The sequence below is a fragment of the Haliotis cracherodii genome, unplaced genomic scaffold (genome assembly GCF_022045235.1).
Source record: "Haliotis cracherodii isolate W230 unplaced genomic scaffold, xgHalCrac1.p SCAF_3, whole genome shotgun sequence".
Lineage (NCBI taxonomy): Eukaryota > Metazoa > Mollusca > Gastropoda > Lepetellida > Haliotidae > Haliotis > Haliotis cracherodii.
This window is the reverse complement of record NW_027266286.1, coordinates 65,110,377-65,128,082: the sequence shown is the minus strand read 5'-3', so window position 1 is coordinate 65,128,082 and position 17,706 is coordinate 65,110,377. Positions and strand designations below refer to the sequence as shown.

Below are 17,706 nucleotides of genomic sequence, written 5' to 3'. Positions count from 1 at the left end.
TTCAGTATATGTCATCTGACCCCTGGGAATATCGGTTTAGAACGGACCCTCACCAACCTCTCCTGGTCGTAAGAGGCGGCCAAATACATCGGTTGGTCAAACTCGGTTACATGGTTGACTGTGTGTCTAGGTAGGAATATCGCTGGGGCGTTAAGTAAGGGTTTGTTGCACTGTGTGTCTGCTTGTGACACTTCGATAAACTTTGCGCTATAAACCAAAGACAGTTTTCACACTTTATGCTTATGTAAAAGCAGGGTGTGTCATAAGTATTGTTTTTACGCCGCTTCTAGCAATATTTCAGCAACATTCCAGCGGGAGACACCAGGATGGGCCGCCTGCGGGTGTATGTGCCCGCAAGCCATGCTAAATGTTCGGGTTCGATAGACTGATGTACCTCTTCCACACTAAGTAATCAGGCTACGGTGGTGATGCCAAGATTGTTCTTCAAACATTGCACCCGTATGGGAATTGAACCTGGGTCTGCGCCGTCTTCGCCCAACGCTTTAACAGCTGGGCCACCCAACCGCGCTACAACGTGGCAGTATATCTAATAGGAGCGCACAGTGTATTACTGCAGATCATACTGTTTCTATGTGTGGGTAACGCCCACCTCTGCAAATCAAACGAACGCGAATCAAATCCTCTGAAACATATCTTTATTTCATTGACAAAAATATAATAAATCTCAATTTGATACAATATATTCATAAATTAACAATGAGTATGTACATACAATGTAAAAATAGAAAGCTCTCCAATTGTCAAGTAGTAAATGTGAATAAATGGACGTCCTAACTACATCCGGGTATATGTGACCAGCAAACTCCGCACAGGGATAGCACATCTTCCCGGAGTCTTAAGCACGTTTCCACGCCGACAGCCGTTCCTTCATCTCCCGATGATAATAATCATCGTAAAATATTTGATAACTGGAATAAAATTGTTTGAACAGCTAACACTGGTAAACGGAGAGCAGCGCTTATGAACGATACCAGTTCAATTTGGCTCGTTCTAGATGTGTTCTCCTTAACAAACACAGTAACATAACACATTCACGCTCAAAGTACAGGTAATAAATAAAAGTTTGACTTCATCATCGTTTGTCATTTGAGATCGGTGGTCCGTTCTAGCACCACTTGATTGAGGACATGATAATATAATACTGAGTTGAGCACTGTTTGGGGTGGGGGGTTGGGGATGGGGGATCAGCGTCTTCCATGTTCCTACGCTCTTTGTTTAGTCTCCATGACGCCAATATCTTGTTGCAAAGGTTACGTCCCATACCCCCTCCATGTACCCCCTTCTTTGTGTGCCAGGAGGGGAGCGGTCTGACACTTGGATAGCCAATCAGAAGTCATAGTGAGATCACGTGATTCGTCCACCTGAAGAAAAGATTTGAGATTAGTTGAACGTCTTTGACACGATATTTACGATTACGACACAAAGCTGTAGCGTAGGACACACTGGGCAAGTGAGAATATCAAAGTTATGAATGTCAAATTGCAGTTATCACAAGCGTATTTGGAGGTAAACACCGCGTCGCCATCTTGATTAATGGGTGTCTTGACAGGTGACAGGGCGACCTGTTGATTGCATACCAGCGTTTTAATTAATCATTGATTAAATTATTCAATGAATTCATTGTGATATTCAGTTTGTTATGATTATACTATGTTACATCCCACAAAAAATAAAAATGATTGTTTCATTTGATGCTTTGGCAAATATCCTAGAAATTATTTTCTGGTTGTGGGTGAATAAAATATTCAAAGTGTGAATAAATATCGTGAATGCTAGCAACAGCATGATGGATAGACATCTGTGTAAGAGTTCTAATTTAAATAAGCCAGTTAAAGTTGCGGCTTTTTCAATTGTTACACACGAGTGACAAATTATATAAATATATATATATATATATTATCAATACAAATTATATATATATATATATATATATATATATATATATATATATATATATATATATATATATATATATATATATATATATATAATATTGTAATATTATTAAATATATGATATAATTTGTAACTCATGTGTAACAATTGAAAATATAATATAAGATGACAATGGAGTTGAAAGTTTAAAACAGCAAGACAAATAAAATAAATCTATATGGAATAATAAATGAACACAAACCTAAGAAATAAAGTAATTTATTCTGAGAGATTGTTTGTGTGTGTGTGAGAGAAAGAGAGAGAGAGAGAGAGAGAGCGAGAGAGAGAGGGAGAGAGAGAAAGAGAGAGAGCGAGAGAAAGAGAGAGAGAGAGAGAGAGAGCGAGAGAGAGGGAGAGAGAGAAAGAGAGAGAGAGCGAGAGAGAGAGAGAGAGAGAGAGAGAGAGAGAGTTCGTCGTTGTGGCTATTTCAGCCATAGCGACGGGTAAACCTTCAGAGGGAGGGCATGTTAAATGAGACGATGAATGAAGGAACATACCTGTATGGGTTCAGAACCAGTTGGCGAAATCAATCAAATCATCCTCATCGATGGTCAGCGTCTCGTACGAGGAGTCTGTGGAGCAGGGTGACGGCGATGGGGAGCTAGTGGAGGGACTGGGGGAGAGGCACGACTCGGGGGACATGGAACATGCCCCCTCTATCATTGCCCGACTCCCCTCAAGCACAGCCCTCATGGCCTCGGGGTCGCCAATCATACCCTGAAGATGACGGATGTATTCGATGGCGGATCTCAGAGTTTCAACTTTGCTCATTTTCTTGGACTTGGAGCCCTTGGAGCCGTGCGGCAGATGCTCGCGGAGGGTGGCAAAAGTCATGTTGATCAGCTTTACCCTGTTGCGCTCCCTCTCGTTTCTCCTCGCGACGGCGACAGTGGGGGGGACGGTGGAAGCCCAGGTAGGTCTGATGGGGTGAAAAGTCGAGACGTCTGCGGCACTGGGACGCCTCCCTTGCGTTCTCTTTCATGGACATCCTGAGAGACTTGTTCCCGGGGGTAAGGGGAGATGGGTGGGGTGAAGTGGTCATTGAGGCCATTGAGAACATGCACGACGGTCTGTCTGGGAGAGGGGATGACAGGACTGTTTGTCCTCCAAGAGTCGTGACGGGTAGTACCGTATTTTCCATCATGATGCCAGGCTCTGCTAGATCCAAACGGTAGTGTTGTTTAGTAAGATTGTTTGTTCTCTCACGCGACAAGCTTCTCTTATATAGCCAGGCGCGAGAGTTACGCTAGCCACGCCTACCGCCTTATCAGTTATTTAACTGTCAAGTTGCGCGAGCCTGCCACGCGACTCCCAACTCGCACTTGAGTAAGCACGCTCAGTGTACAGGGCACGAGCTGTGACGTCACTCGACGGAACCAGTGATGACGGAGAAACAAAAGAAGTTTGGAGATTGGCTCGTGAAGCCTATCGGGAACTTAATGTGTATACGGGGGAAAAAAAACATCCACCCGTTTGAAGTGAAGGAAGGTGTTCCGTCTCGCGGCGATCTTCATTATAAGTTTCATTTAAAACATTCAAAGTTTTACTAACGGGACTGCCAAGTGAGAGGGCGCGTGACAAGCCTATCGTGGGATGAAAGGCATTGGATAATGATGAATGTGAATGTGCAGAGAGTGGCCTGTCTCCCTGTGGGGACAAAGACGCATGGGAAACGCGCTTTTTGGGACAAAAACTACCCGAGAAGTTATCGTGGGAAACACGGGGTAGAGCGTATTGACACAGCTTTCTGAACACTGCAGATAACGATAGCTCTGAATCGGACAATCAGATCAGTTTGCATAATCTTTGATTTTATTATCAGTATTCTAAGTCCCCCCCCACCCCACCCCATCCCCGAAACTCCCCCCCCCCCCCCCCCCCCCCCCCCCCCGAACCACACACACACATTCTCCCGATTTCTTAGACATACTGTGTCAATTATCATAAAATTATAGTATAGATGTTCCTTCATTGTAGTATACCGTCGCCGAATACCTCTCTCTCTCTCTCTCTCTCTCTCTCTCTCTCTCTCTCTCTCTCTCTCTCTCTCTCTCTCTCTCTCTCTCTCTCTCTCCTCTGTCTCTGTCTCTCTCTCTCTCTCGCTCTCTCACTATATTTCAGCAGTAAAACAACTATACCTAACAAGCAGCACTTGATACCATAGGGTTTGTTAAAGTTATGTCAACAGTAAATGTACGTATGTACTTGTCGCAGAGAAGAACAACCTCACGAAAACATGCTCGACACAGGATAAAAACAAGTAATAAATAAATACACTAACGTCATTCACACCTCTCCATTGAATGAAAGTCCGCGTGAATTGCCAACTTTTCTTCAACTGTCAACAAAATTTTCTATCTCTGTCAGTGGATGAGGTATTCTTAAGCTGTTAATGATGTTTTCAATTTGAATTGACAATAAGTCCTCAAATATACAGTGCTAATGACGTCTGAAGAAAGATAGACGTAATCGACTATCCTTCAGTTTTCTGTTTGTTTGTTTGTTTTAGTGTGTGAGTGTGTATGGTTTTACGCCGCTTTTAGCAATATTCCAGCAATATCACGGCGGGGGACACCAGAAATGGGCTTCACACATTGTACCCATGTCGGGAATCGAACCCGGGTCTCCGGCGTGAAGAGCGAACGCTTTAACCACTGGGCTACCCGACCGCCCCTTGTTTGTTTTAAACATTTGGAGACAAGGAGAAGATTATGAGTTAGTGTGTTAAGTGTATATTGGCCATGTAACATTATTAATGAGTGAGTGGGTATGGTTTTACGCCGCTTTTAGCAATATTCCAGCAACATCACGGCGGGGGACATCAGAAATGAGCTTCACACATTGTACCCATGTCGGGAATCGAACCCGGATCCGAAGAGCGAACGCTTTAACCACTAGGCTACCCGACCACACCTGTAACATTATTAACACAGAATGACCAAGAAACGAGCATTTATTTAATTGTAGTAAACTATGCTACAAGCTTAGTGATAATTAACTGCAGCTACTAAATTATGAGATTATTAAATTATTAAATTTAGTATTCACTACTAAAACTAGTAGTTCTTCGAAAGATGGATAGTAATCTCTGTTAACTGATACAAACTAGTAGTTCTTCGAAAGGTGGATGGTAATATCTATTACAGCCTGTCGTAGATTTGTACAATTTAAGTAAGGATACGAATTTATGAATAAACAGCTTCTTTATTACAAGTAATTATTACTTACTTACTTAAATTAGGAATTTAACGTGCGCTTTCCGACATATGCGTATTTCGCGCACGGGCCCGCCAGGCCATTTGGTGTTTGGTCGAAAAGGGTATGTCCGAAAAGGTGAGGGGTGGTGCACTAAAAGGAGTCTGTGTGTTTTTATAGGTTTAGAATTTTAGGGTTTATTGGCAGCTTGTTTGTTGTACTTTTATTTTTAAATGCGGCCAAGTAGGCCTGTTTTGATTAGATATATACCTAGTGCTTTAAAGGTTCGTAAGTCATTTAGGGGGTTTAGTACCGTTGCTAGTGTCATTTGATTGTTTGCAATTTAGTGTGGATTGTAGTGTTGAACTGTGTTGCTGGTAATGTGTGCAATATAGTTTTACGTGTTCAGGCGTTTCTTTTAAGTTGCAGTGGGGGCATTTACCGGTTTGGTGTTTTTTAATTTGGTGTAGGTGGGAGTTTAACTTAATGTGGCCTGTTTGTAGTTTAGTTATTACTCTGTCATTTTGGGGGGTTTTATGATGGATTTTGGTTTTTTGTAGTGACTTTTGTACAGGTGTTTTAGTTTGCAATCAGATTTCTGATAGTTATTTCGCCACTTTTGGAAGATATTCTCCTTTGTGATACAGAGTGTAGTAGGCAAGTATATATACAAGTAGGAGGCAATGTTTATACAGTAGAGTAGATATTGTTATGCTGGAGTAGAGAAGCCTGTTATGTACACACAAGGGTAGTGATGACAATCATCGGTGAAGTCAGTGACATAAACAAAGGATGAAGCCGGTAACGAAACGTCTTTCTTAGTTATAACTAAGAAGTTGTTCATCCATAAATTCATATCCTTACTTAGTACTCCGACTTCTAAATGCCTATCCAAGAAGTTGTACAATTTCGTATCAGTCAATAGGGATTAACATATCTCAATAGAGACTATCATGTTAGTATCCGAGTGGACAGTGAAATGTCTTTAACATGTTAGTAATCTTGACTAACTATTTCTGTCAGCGAATGTGTAGGCCTGACACGGCCTTGTGCAGGGAGGTAATGTGAGAAACAATGACGACGGCCTGTACATAATCAAATCTGGAGTGAATGAGTGAGTTGTGTTTAACTTGAAACAAACGAACATGGTTTAAATCGGAGAAATTACTGTAATCTGTTCCTCCTATTTTCTCCATAACGTGAGGGCCCCACTGGGTAGGAGTAAGTACATAATGGTGAGTCATGGTGTTACCATATTTCTTCAAAATTATGTCGGGGATGTCTGGTAATGTCGTAACGCTTGGAACGCACGTGAGGAACCGCCATTTGCCAAAGGAGCAACAACTGAACATCAGAAAGGAACATGCCCGTCCACGGTGTTTGTCTACGCAAGGTTTAGTTGGTGAAGCTGATAGATTTTGTAAATATGCAAAGCACAACTGTAAAAGCCAGATTAGCGGACTGTTCCCCTGAGCCGCAGAATAACGTAGTCTTAATGTTGCACGGGGACGTAGTCTTCACTGTCAACTGCAAAAATATGCCGTACCTGACGTGACTATCAAATGGCACAATGCAACCTATTGTAAGTACCTGTGATTTCGTGCCGATATTATAGTCTAGGATTGCAGGATGAGCGTTATCAAGTCTATATTTATCGCAATCCATGTGGTATAACAGTCGAAGTATTTTTCAACTTTCACTGACGTACTTAACGCCATTTACGGCTGCACAAAAACAAAGAGCAAGGTGAGTTGGGGTCGAAAAAACAAAACGTTTTGTTTAGGATGAAAATTGTTTATTCCTCCTTTCGGAGAAAAACTATGTGCACTCACGAGAGCTATATATCTGAAACAAAGGTCCCCAGTAACTGCAATCATTGACAAGTAGCCGGAGTCGGGCAGCTCTCTATCATCCATGCAAAGGTAACATTAGGTAGTCCCTTGAAGATACTCTGGTTGAGGCTTTCATTGTTATGGCTGAGAGGGTGAATGAGTGAGTGAGAATATAGAAAAAAGTATATCGTAAGTTTTTTTATGTAATTAACACTTGAAACAACTGTTGATAAATTTGATGATGTCTATTTCACCTTCACTCATCTCTACAATGATTCCTAAAAGGTAATCTGTCGCTGGGTAATTTTGTGTTCATTGGTTCAATGAAGACTTGGGTCAGAAATGAATATACAACCCTACTATGTCAGTGTCGCATTTATTGAGTTTCAAACATAATGTGTCTAAAATCAACAATTATGTATAATGCGAATTTTTCCCTTTTAATTTTTAAATTTTTAGATCAAATTGTATCTGAAAAAATTATACTATGTAGAAGTATTTTTTGATTGCTGGGGGGCACGTGTGGCCCAGTCGTCTAAGGCGCCGCGATTCGCTGTACAGAGTTGCGTCCCTTAAGCACGCCAGAAACCTATGATTGTGGGTTCGAATCCCGGTTCACCCTCATTATGTTCCTAGGTTTGTGGGCCGTGCTCGTGGGTTTCATGAAATTGATGAACGTCTTAGACCTGAGACTTCGGGTTTTCCTCCCACATCGATGCCGTTACTTTACTGAAATACTGTTCAAAGCGGCGTTAAACCCAACTCACTCACTCTACATCCTAAGTTGTAGAGAGAGATACCATGCCGCAGTTTAACATGAAGACCCCACTCAGACACAGTATACTGACTCCGAGCCGACCAGTCCTTGTTTTACCCCCTTAGTGCCGAGCGCCAGACAGGGTAACAAGAAATATTTTTTAACGTCTTTTGGTATGACGTGGCCTGGGGTCGAACCCCGGATCTCCCGCTCATCGGGGCGGACGCTCTACCACAAAACCACGGGGGCTGTCAGGTACCCCTGTATATCATTGCTGGCGTCGACCATAAACCCTCTAATTTAAACCATCGTTACGTTAAGTCTGTCTCTAAGCTTCCATGACATAATTGACACATTCAAGTGACTTCGACTTTAATTATTGATGAGGCACTGCCTGGGTGTAAGGTTTTCAGTAGGTTGTTTTACAGACTATGCAGGGGTACCATAAGGTTTTGAGCCTAGCAAACATCTCACTGAAATATATTGCCGTGAGCTAGGGTTGTATATTCCCCTGGAGTTGAGAATGATAACTGGAATGCAAACCGATCCACTGGTCAGGGAAGAAATAAAACCTCAAAAACGAGCTGCCAGATCGGTGAATACGGTGAATGGTTTTGAAGCTCCATTCGTGACCAACTCGTGTTATTTCGGGACAATTCGAATAGGTTACGGAAAGGGGCGAGTGGTGACGAATGTTGAGGCTCGTATCCAGATTCCCGTATAGCAGGCCTTGCAGCACGACTGGCGTGAGTTGGAGCATTGGCCTGATGGAGGTGAATATCACCTCAGAGTCTACAGCGACACATCTTGACAGACTTGCGCCATCGTGTCAATAATTGGTACATAGTTACTCCTTCATCAGGTGAAGGAGTAAGTATAAATACTCCGAAACGTTGTGTTCCTCATAATAAAGAAGTTGACATCAGTAAATTCCCTTCATTATGTGTATCACTTCTATATGCCTTTCAAAGACTTCATATCTCTCTACCCACCCACCACCATCAATGATCATAGATACATATCTCTAACTCTCCCATCCAGCTCTACCGGCATGGAGCGTCTCTACCCCTCCATCCCGTCCCACCGGTATTGAGCACCCCTGCCCCTGCATCCCGTCCCACCGGTGTTGAGCACCCCTGCCCCTCCATCCCGTCCCACCGGTGTTGAGCACCCCTGCCCCTCCATCCCGTCCCACCGGTATTGAGCACCCCTGCCCCTGCATCCCGTCCCACCGGTGTTGAGCACCCCTGCCCCTCCATCCCGTCCCACCGGTATTGAGCACCCCTGCCCCTGCATCCCGTCCCACCGGTATTGAGCACCCCTGCCCCTCCATCCCGTCCCACCGGTGTTGAGCACCCCTGCCCCTGCATCCCGTCCCACCGGTGTTGAGCACCCCTGCCCCTCCATCCCGTCCCACCGGTGTTGAGCACCCCTGCCCCTCCATCCCGTCCCACCGGTGTTGAGCAAACCCCCCCCCCCCCCCTCCATCCCGTCCCACCGGTATTGAGCACCCCTGCCCCTCCATCCCGTCCCATCGGTATTGAGCACCCCTGCCCCTCCATCTCGCCCTAGAGGCCGTCAGCACCGGCATGGAGCCCCCCACCCCTACGGCTCCTCCACCCCACCCCTCACAACCCCCATCACACACACACACACACATACATGCACACACGCACACACACATTCCGTCCCCTGCCCCGCCCTCGTGTGACCGTAAATGTCACGTTCGTTTGTTCAGAAAGGGAAGGGGAAGATATGGCCGAATTGAGGGAAACTGCGGGGCCGGCACGTGGACCCATTTGATCCTGTCGGGCGCGTATTGCACATGCAGAACGAGCACCCTGCACCAACCCGGCGAGGAGGACGCGGCGTTCTGTAGATATTCATCGTTAATAACGCCGTAATCAGTCGGGGTGGGGACTCCTCTCGTCCCCCCATTGTACGCCCCTGCCCCGGGAAAATGTGCGGGATGTGCAACAGGGTAGCTATCGCTGTCGAGGGAGACTCAGACCCGATTGGTGGCTTCTTTGTGTAGGGTAGGGGTATGGGAACGAGGATAATGTCGGTGGGGTGATACCTCCAACCTCACCCGAATCGCTCCCTAATTATTCTTGTAGCGTTAGTTACCCGAGGGGGGAGCAATGGAAGAAAGGACGAGTCGACAATAGATAGGTTCGAACCGGAGTCTCTCCTTTCACCTCACGGCCCTTCGGGGCAGGATTTAACTGTTGGGCCCCGTGCTTCTGAGTGGCATGATTTCTAACGCAACTGATTAAATTAACGTGTAGCCAGAGCCCGTCCCTATTCTCACTCTCCGACAATGGTGTTGTACTCCTTCTTTGTGGTTTCACTATTCACATTCATCGCGGCCTCTACAGAAGATGCGTTAAAGGGTGATAATAGTTTCATGAGCGTGTCCTATTACACATTTTTGATTATCATAATGTTTTGGGGATACAAATCGCCTAATAAAACCATTAAGCAACGCTTGTTGGTTTTAATTTGATTTTCGCTGTCTAGCCATCATAAGTCGACGCAAACCATATTAAAAGATGTGGCGTCACTCTCTGGTGTGTGGTAGGGGTGGAAAGAGGGTATGAAATGGAACTAGATTCCGATAAGGGGGTTGTTTAAAAGAGAAAAGTCGCATCACTTGAAAGCCGTATTACGTAGATAAATGGATATTGACCGGCAGCTTGCTGGGTAGTTCGTATAAACGGCCGTTCGGTAAGAATGAGATGTTTCCAAAACTTTGAAAAATATACGTAATAACATAATATTTATTCCCCTGGAAGATGGAAGGACGTGTTTTATGGACAGCACGCGTATCATATGTAGAAGTATATCCCAAATTATTATTTTTTAGTATCATATTAACAGTTTTCATTGTACAAATCACAACATGGCCTCACATGACATTCGGAAAATCTATATTGTGGCTGAGAATCGGATTATCAGAGCAATGGTCAGGAATATATCGGATAAATAACGGAGATGGGTTGGCCAAGTGGTAAACGCGTTTGCATATTTTGCATAAAGCGCGGGTTTGACTCCACCCAGGATTTTCGGATTAAGGAGCATAGGTTGTAGGCGTTTCAGGAAGAAATACATTTTGACGGTAAACGTTTATTGCTGTTGGGCAAAATGAAAACTTTGCATATTTTGAAGGCATAGACTTGGGATTGACGTGAGGATTTGGGGTAGTTTGAACCCTACGCGTGTCTTTCAAAGTTTTTTTTTGCATGTAAAGTTAGTCATCTGAAAGGAGGCATTGTTTCTCGCACATATGACACCACCTGTGCTGTATACATGGTAGAAACACGGAGTACACACGCCACACCTTGCACAACCTGTGATGTATACATGGTAGAAACACGGAGTACACACGCCACACCTTGCACAACCTGTGCTGTATACATGGTAGAAACACGGAGTACACACGCCACACCTTGCACAACCTGTGCTATATACATGGTAGAAACACGGAGTACACACGCCACACCTTGCACAACCTGTGCTGTATACATGGTAGAAACACGGAGTACACACGCCACACCTTGCACAACCTGTGTTATATACATGGTAGAAACACGGAGTACACACGCCACACCTTGCACAACCTGTGATGTATACATGGTAGAAACACGGAGTACACACGCCACACCTTGCACAACCTGTGTTGTATACATGATAGAAACACGGAGTACACACACCACACCTTGCACAACCTGTGTTATATACATGGTAGAAACACGGAGTACACACGCCACACCTTGCACAACCTGTGCTCTATACATGGTAGAAACACGGAGTACACACACCACACCTTGCACAACCTGTGTTGTATACATGATAGAAACACGGAGTACACACACCACACCTTGCACAACCTGTGTTATATACATGGTAGAAACACGGAGTACACACGCCACACCTTGCACAACCTGTGCTGTATACATGATAGAAACACGGAGTACACACGCCACACCTTACACAACCTGTGCTCTATACATGGTAGAAACACGGAATACACACACCACACCTTGCACAACCTGTGCTCTATACATGGTAGAAACACGGAGTACACACGCCACACCTTGCACAACCTGTGCTCTATACATGGTAGAAACACGGAGTACACACGCCACACCTTGCACAACCTGTGCTCTATACATGGTAGAAACACGGAGTACACACGCCACACCTTGCACAACCTGTGCTGTATACATGATAGAAACACGGAGTACACACGCCACACCTTGCACAACCTGTGCTATATACATGATAGAAACACGGAGTACACACGCCACACCTTGCACAACCTGTGTTCTATACATGATAGAAACATGGAGTACACACGCCACACCATATCCGTTTGAGAAACTTTTTTATCGGACCGCCTCCGTGGTGTAGTAGAAAGAGCGTCTGCCCAGAGAGCGGAAGGCCTGGGTTCGATCCCCGACCGCGTCATACCAAAAAACGCAAAAAGTACTTGTTGTTACCCTTCCTTGCGCTCAGCATATCAGTGAGATAAGACAAGGACTGGTTGGCTCGGAGTCAGCACACGGTGTCTGAGTGTGTATCCATGTAAAACTGCGACACGGTGTCACAGTGGGCTAGCACTATAAAATCGGATTAGAACAAGCAGCCACACACACACGCACGCGCGCGCGCATTCGCACTAGCACACCCTCGCATGCACGTCGCTGTGTAAATACAAAACTCTTGAACGCGGCGTGAAACCCAATTTCACCTAACCTCACCTTACAACCATATCGACAACGGGACCAAATATATTCAACTCTATAGCAGTTAAAGAACACCCGATATGAAAGAATCGTTGAGGAGGTTGGGGGATGGGGATTGGTTGTGTGTGTGTGTGTGTGTGTGTGTGTGTGTGTGTGTGTGTGTGTGTGTGTGGCAGGAGGGAGATGGGGGTGTCTTTAAGTTCGTTTGAGCAATATATTACATTTTGCCTCCATGTGATGAATCATTGCTGGTTCTTGTGTTGTCTTGATGTCTGATTAATCAGCTTTAATACTATCTTTGTCTTTGTGGCGTTAACAAGTCCTGTAGCTGTCTTGGTTTAACTGTAGAGTCAATTGCCGCTAATTCCTGCCTGTGAGAGGCTAAAGTGGGCGCCCGAGGCACGGCCGACAAGTTTGACGTCTTGGCACGAAAATCACGGGGTGGTGAAAGCAGCCTTCCGTTTGTAGAGCTTTACCGGAAGCACGTCCTTTTTCTTATGTACCGATCGGTGCAATGTCGGCGTCAGAGCGACAGCTCCGCGAGTACTCGCCGATTTGATTAATTATACATTTTGTACTTTAGAACTGTTCATTTCTGTGATACAATCGTCCAGCTCAAGAACAAGAATAATCATGGACGTATAGGTTCGTTCGGTTGTTCGATTGCTGTTTAACGCCGCACTCACCAATATTCCAGCTATATGACGGCGGTCTTTAAATGATCGAGTCTGGACCACACAATCCAGTGATTGACGTCATGAGCATCGATCCATGTACTGCCATAAACATTCACTTGGTGAATGGGGCATTAAAAATGGACATTAGAAGTAGAAGTATCACCACCACCATCACCATCACCATCATGATAATCATCATGTTCATCATCACCATCATCATCATCACCATCATCATCAGCATCAGCATCAGCATCATCATCATCATCATCATCTTTTAGGCTACGTCTCCGATTCTAGGCTTTTCAGATACAGAAACATTTTGTCTCTGAAATCCACCAACGGTAGTGCAACGACAACAGCGTTAAACAAGCACCAAATCAGAAAAACAGACCGCGCTGTGGCAGCCTTTCCGGTTTGGTTTCATAGTGTTTTTTTCAGTATTCAAATTCCGTGGTAAATTAGCAGCAGCAAACCTCAATCGCAAGGCTCCTTCCTCCAAACGAAAACAAAACCTTAACTTATAACGTTTTAGCTGCCTGTGTGTAACCTCATCATCATCATCATCATCATCATCATCATCATCATCATCATCATCATCATCATCACGTGTGAAGGTTGCTCTTATTCCAGCAATGATATTATGTGATATTGCTCAAATCGGCATAAAACCAACTCACTTACTCAAATGTTGTCTGGCAAACTGCGTTGGAGTACACCTTAATAGCGTGGGGCAGCACTCGTGCCATCGACCACTGGTTGCCAGGTCCTGGTCGATTATATTATATCTGTAATTCGCTCAGAACCGTCCAGCATCTGAAATAAGAGTATGTTTGTGTGTTTGACACTTTATTGGCACCGTAAGAATGCCGGTGGAAGTGTCAGGGAGAGAGATGTAACACATGTGTTCGTTGTATTAATGCTGGCCGGGGCGGTCGGGTAGCCCAGTGGTTAAAGCATTTGTTCGTCACACCATAGACCCGGGTTCGATTCTCGACATGGGTACATTGTGTGAAGCCCATTTCTGGTGTCCCCCACAGTGATATTGCTGGAATATTGTTAAAAGCGGCGTAAAACCAAACTCACTACTAATGCTGGCCGACATCGCAATATATATATAATGTTCATGAATACGATGCGGATATCAGTGTCATCTGGGAAGTTCGGTAAATCTTTTCCTTGTCCTTAAAAGTGAATGTCTGCTTAGGCAGTCGTCACTGTAATTAGTAATTGTTTGTAAGAATCATCGTCACGTGTCATATTGTGGATTGTTGCTCACAAACTCGACCACTGGATAGTCTGGTCCAGACTCGATTACTCACATGCCGCTGTACTTGAGCTGGACTTGCGCAGAGTGCGGCATTAAACATCAAACAAACAACATGACTGACGGATCAACACGGACGCCACTTCCAAATTCAACACCACATCTGATTCTGCAGCTGAAACTGTAAGAGCATCATTGTGCTGTTATATATTTGAATTCCGCCATTGACACCATTGTCACTACGATATATCTACCCTGGTTCCGTTATCTCGACAGCAGGTGCCCTCCCCCTACCCCTACCCCTCCCAGCCTCTCTCCAACCGTCCCCTCCGACGCCAGACGTCCAGCTCACCCTAACACACATATCTTTCCCTCGCACTCCTCAAGAAATCCCTGTATAGCTCATGTCATTATCTGGTGTATGGTTATAAATACAATCAAGGTGATTGCAACGTGAAATTTAACCAAGCCTAGGTCTTGTCACGTCGCGTCATCGGGCCCAGTAAGGTGTTATTGGGACTTAACCATTGTAAACACGCCTCGACTGAGGTGCAAATGGGTGTTGTAGTTTTGGGGGGACGGGGTAGCGTTTGTTTGAACACTGGCGAGATTATAAATGATAACTTTGTCTGTCTTTTGATGCCTTTATCCTTCCCCTGTATTGGGGGCATGGGGGCAGGGTTGTCGCAGAGTTCTTTAACCCTGTAAAGGGGTATGAATATTTCATAGCTGCTGTTCCTTTCTCCACTCTCAGCAAACTGTGAAAGCATGGTCTTCACGTAGGAAAATATCACGACATTTAAATCTAAATTAATGTGTTCAAAAGAGGAGCGTATAGCTTGATGTTAAACGTCATGTATGGCGTGGTGGAGATTGTGTGAGTACCCGTCGCTTCACCTGTATGATAATCAAGTTATGCCCCTCCCCCAAACCCCTCCCCCCTCCTCCAAACCCCTCCCCAACTACACGTCTGTTACGACACACGGAGAGGAAAATCTTATTCACTTTATATCAAAATAGGAAGACAGGGTCACCACTGGGGTTCGGGTGTTGCGTCAAGTTCTAAGTTACCATGACAACGTATAAGAGCCCGGGGGAAATTTAGAGCGTGATTTGTGTGCGGCTCGTTCCTGCCACGTGCGCTCATGTGTCAGCACCGTGTCGGGAGAGGGGGACACGGGACTCGAACAAATATGCCAGAAAAAACAAGACTGGCTCGAACAAAAGTATCTACATTTTGACAGGTAGCTCGTTATTCAAGTCGGTGACATTTCAATAAGTTTCTACCCAGGGCCATATGTTTACAAAGTTGGTTTGTTGAACTTCGCAATGAGCGAGGATCGGTGCCCGCAGAACTGGCGTGTACAAGTGTCGGCTCAACTCGAGCCCCTATCATAAATTATTCAAATATGTAATGAACGCATAACGAAGGTGCAGCGTGAGGTTAGCTATCGGACTCGTGTTTTCTCGGCCAACGCCGGGCTACAGGTCTCTCTAATGCAGGGCGGAGGAGCTACAGTCCCCCTAATACAGGAAGCCGAGCTACATGTCCCCTCTTAATACAGAACGCCGGAGCTACATGTCCCCCCTTAATACAGAAGTCCAAGCTACATGTCCCACTAATACAGAACGCCGAGCTACATGTCCACCCTTAATACAGAAGTCCGAGCTACATGTCCCCCCTTAATACAGAAAGCCGAGCTACATGTCCCACTAATACAGAACGCCGAGCTACATGTCCACCCTTAATACAGAAGTCCGAGCTACATGTACCCCCTTAATACAGAAAGCCGAGCTACATGTCCCACTAATACAGAACGCCGGAGCTACATGGCCCCCCTTAAATCAGAACGCCGAGCTACATGTCTCATTAACACAGAAAGCCGAGCAAAATACCAGCCCTCCCTAATACAGGACGCCGAAAAACAGACGACCCCTCCCTCTTCCAGCACGCCGGAGCGACAGGTAACCTAATACAGAACGGCGGAGCTACAGTCCCCCTAATACAGAACGGCGAAGCTACATTCCCCCTAATACAGTACGCCGGAGCTACAGTCCCCCTAATACAGGACGCCGGAGCTACAGTCCCCCTAATACAGAACGGCGGAGCTACATTCCCCTAATACAGTACGCCGGAGCTACATTTCCCCTAATACAGGACGCCGGAGCTACATTCCCCCTAATACAGAACGGCGGAGCTACATTCCCCCTAATACAGAACGGCAGAGCTACATTCCCCCTAATACAGAACGGCGGAGCTACAGTCCCCCTAATGCAGAACGGCGGAGCCACCTTCCCCTTAATACAGAGCGGCGGAGCTACATGTCCCCTCCTTAATACAGAAGGCCGAGCTACATGGCCCCACTTAAATCAGAACGCCGAGCTACATGTCTCACTAATACAGAACGCCGAGCAAAATACCAGCCCTCCCTAATACAGGACGCCGGACTACAGACGACCCCTCCCTCTTCCAGCACGCCTGAGCTACATTCCCCCTAATACAGTACGCCGGAGCTACAGTCCCCCTAATACAGTACGCCGGAGCTACATTCCCCCTAATACAGGACGCCGGAGCTACAGTCCCCCTAATACAGGACGCCGGAGCTACAGTCCCCCTAATACAGAACGCCGGAGCTACAGGTCCCCCTAATACAGGACGCCGGAGCTACATTCCCCCTAATACAGGACGCCGGAGCTACAGTCCCCCTAATACAGGACGCCGGAGCGACCTTCCCCTTGATACAGGACGCCGGAGCTACATGTCCCCTAGTAGAGGACGGCGGAGCTACAAGTGACCCCCACCTGATACACGACGGCGGGGACACAGCATTAACAATTTGTCTCCCTCCTCAATCGTATAATACAGAGGCATCAGTCACGTAGTTCCCCCACGTAGTTGAACATCACCGCGTAATTATTTACTGATTATCACATTTTATATTTTATGTCATGATATTGTCTGTTTTGGCGAGAACTGTCGCGTTGTCGGGGAGACCTGCCAGGCACCTGCTCCGTCCATCGCCAGGATTTTCACAATTGCAATCACAGGTGATATGTACAACTGATACAGTGATTAATTTAAAAAATGTCTTTTATGGGATTGAAGGCAGGGTACAAATTATTCTTATCGGACATCTTTCTTGATGGTGGTGGGTCGGGAGAAGGATGCTGGTGGGGTGGGAAAAGGATGCTGGTTGGGTGGGAGAAGGAAATTGTATGGTGGGAGAAGGATGGTGGTGGGGTGGGAGAAGGATGGTGGTTGGGTGGGAAAAGGATGC

The 17,706-nt window shown here is 45.6% G+C and overlaps 1 protein-coding gene and 1 pseudogene across 1 annotated transcript; both read right to left on the bottom strand.

The window, feature by feature from the left end:
• Positions 1–690: 690 nt before the first annotated feature.
• On the bottom strand, positions 691–3,135 carry LOC139474995 (achaete-scute homolog 1a-like; annotated as a pseudogene).
• A 5,628-nt stretch (positions 3,136–8,763) lies between these two features.
• On the bottom strand, positions 8,764–9,330 carry LOC139475630 (spidroin-1-like). Its single transcript, XM_071258817.1, has one exon. It carries the CDS (start codon positions 9,328–9,330, stop codon positions 8,764–8,766), a length of 567 nt encoding a protein of 188 aa, XP_071114918.1.
• Positions 9,331–17,706: the final 8,376 nt, after the last annotated feature.

Coding starts and splice junctions, on each gene's coding strand:
- LOC139475630 (XM_071258817.1), bottom strand. CDS start 9,330: ATGCCGGTGCTGACGGCCTCTAGGGCGAGATGGAGGGGCAGGGGTGCT.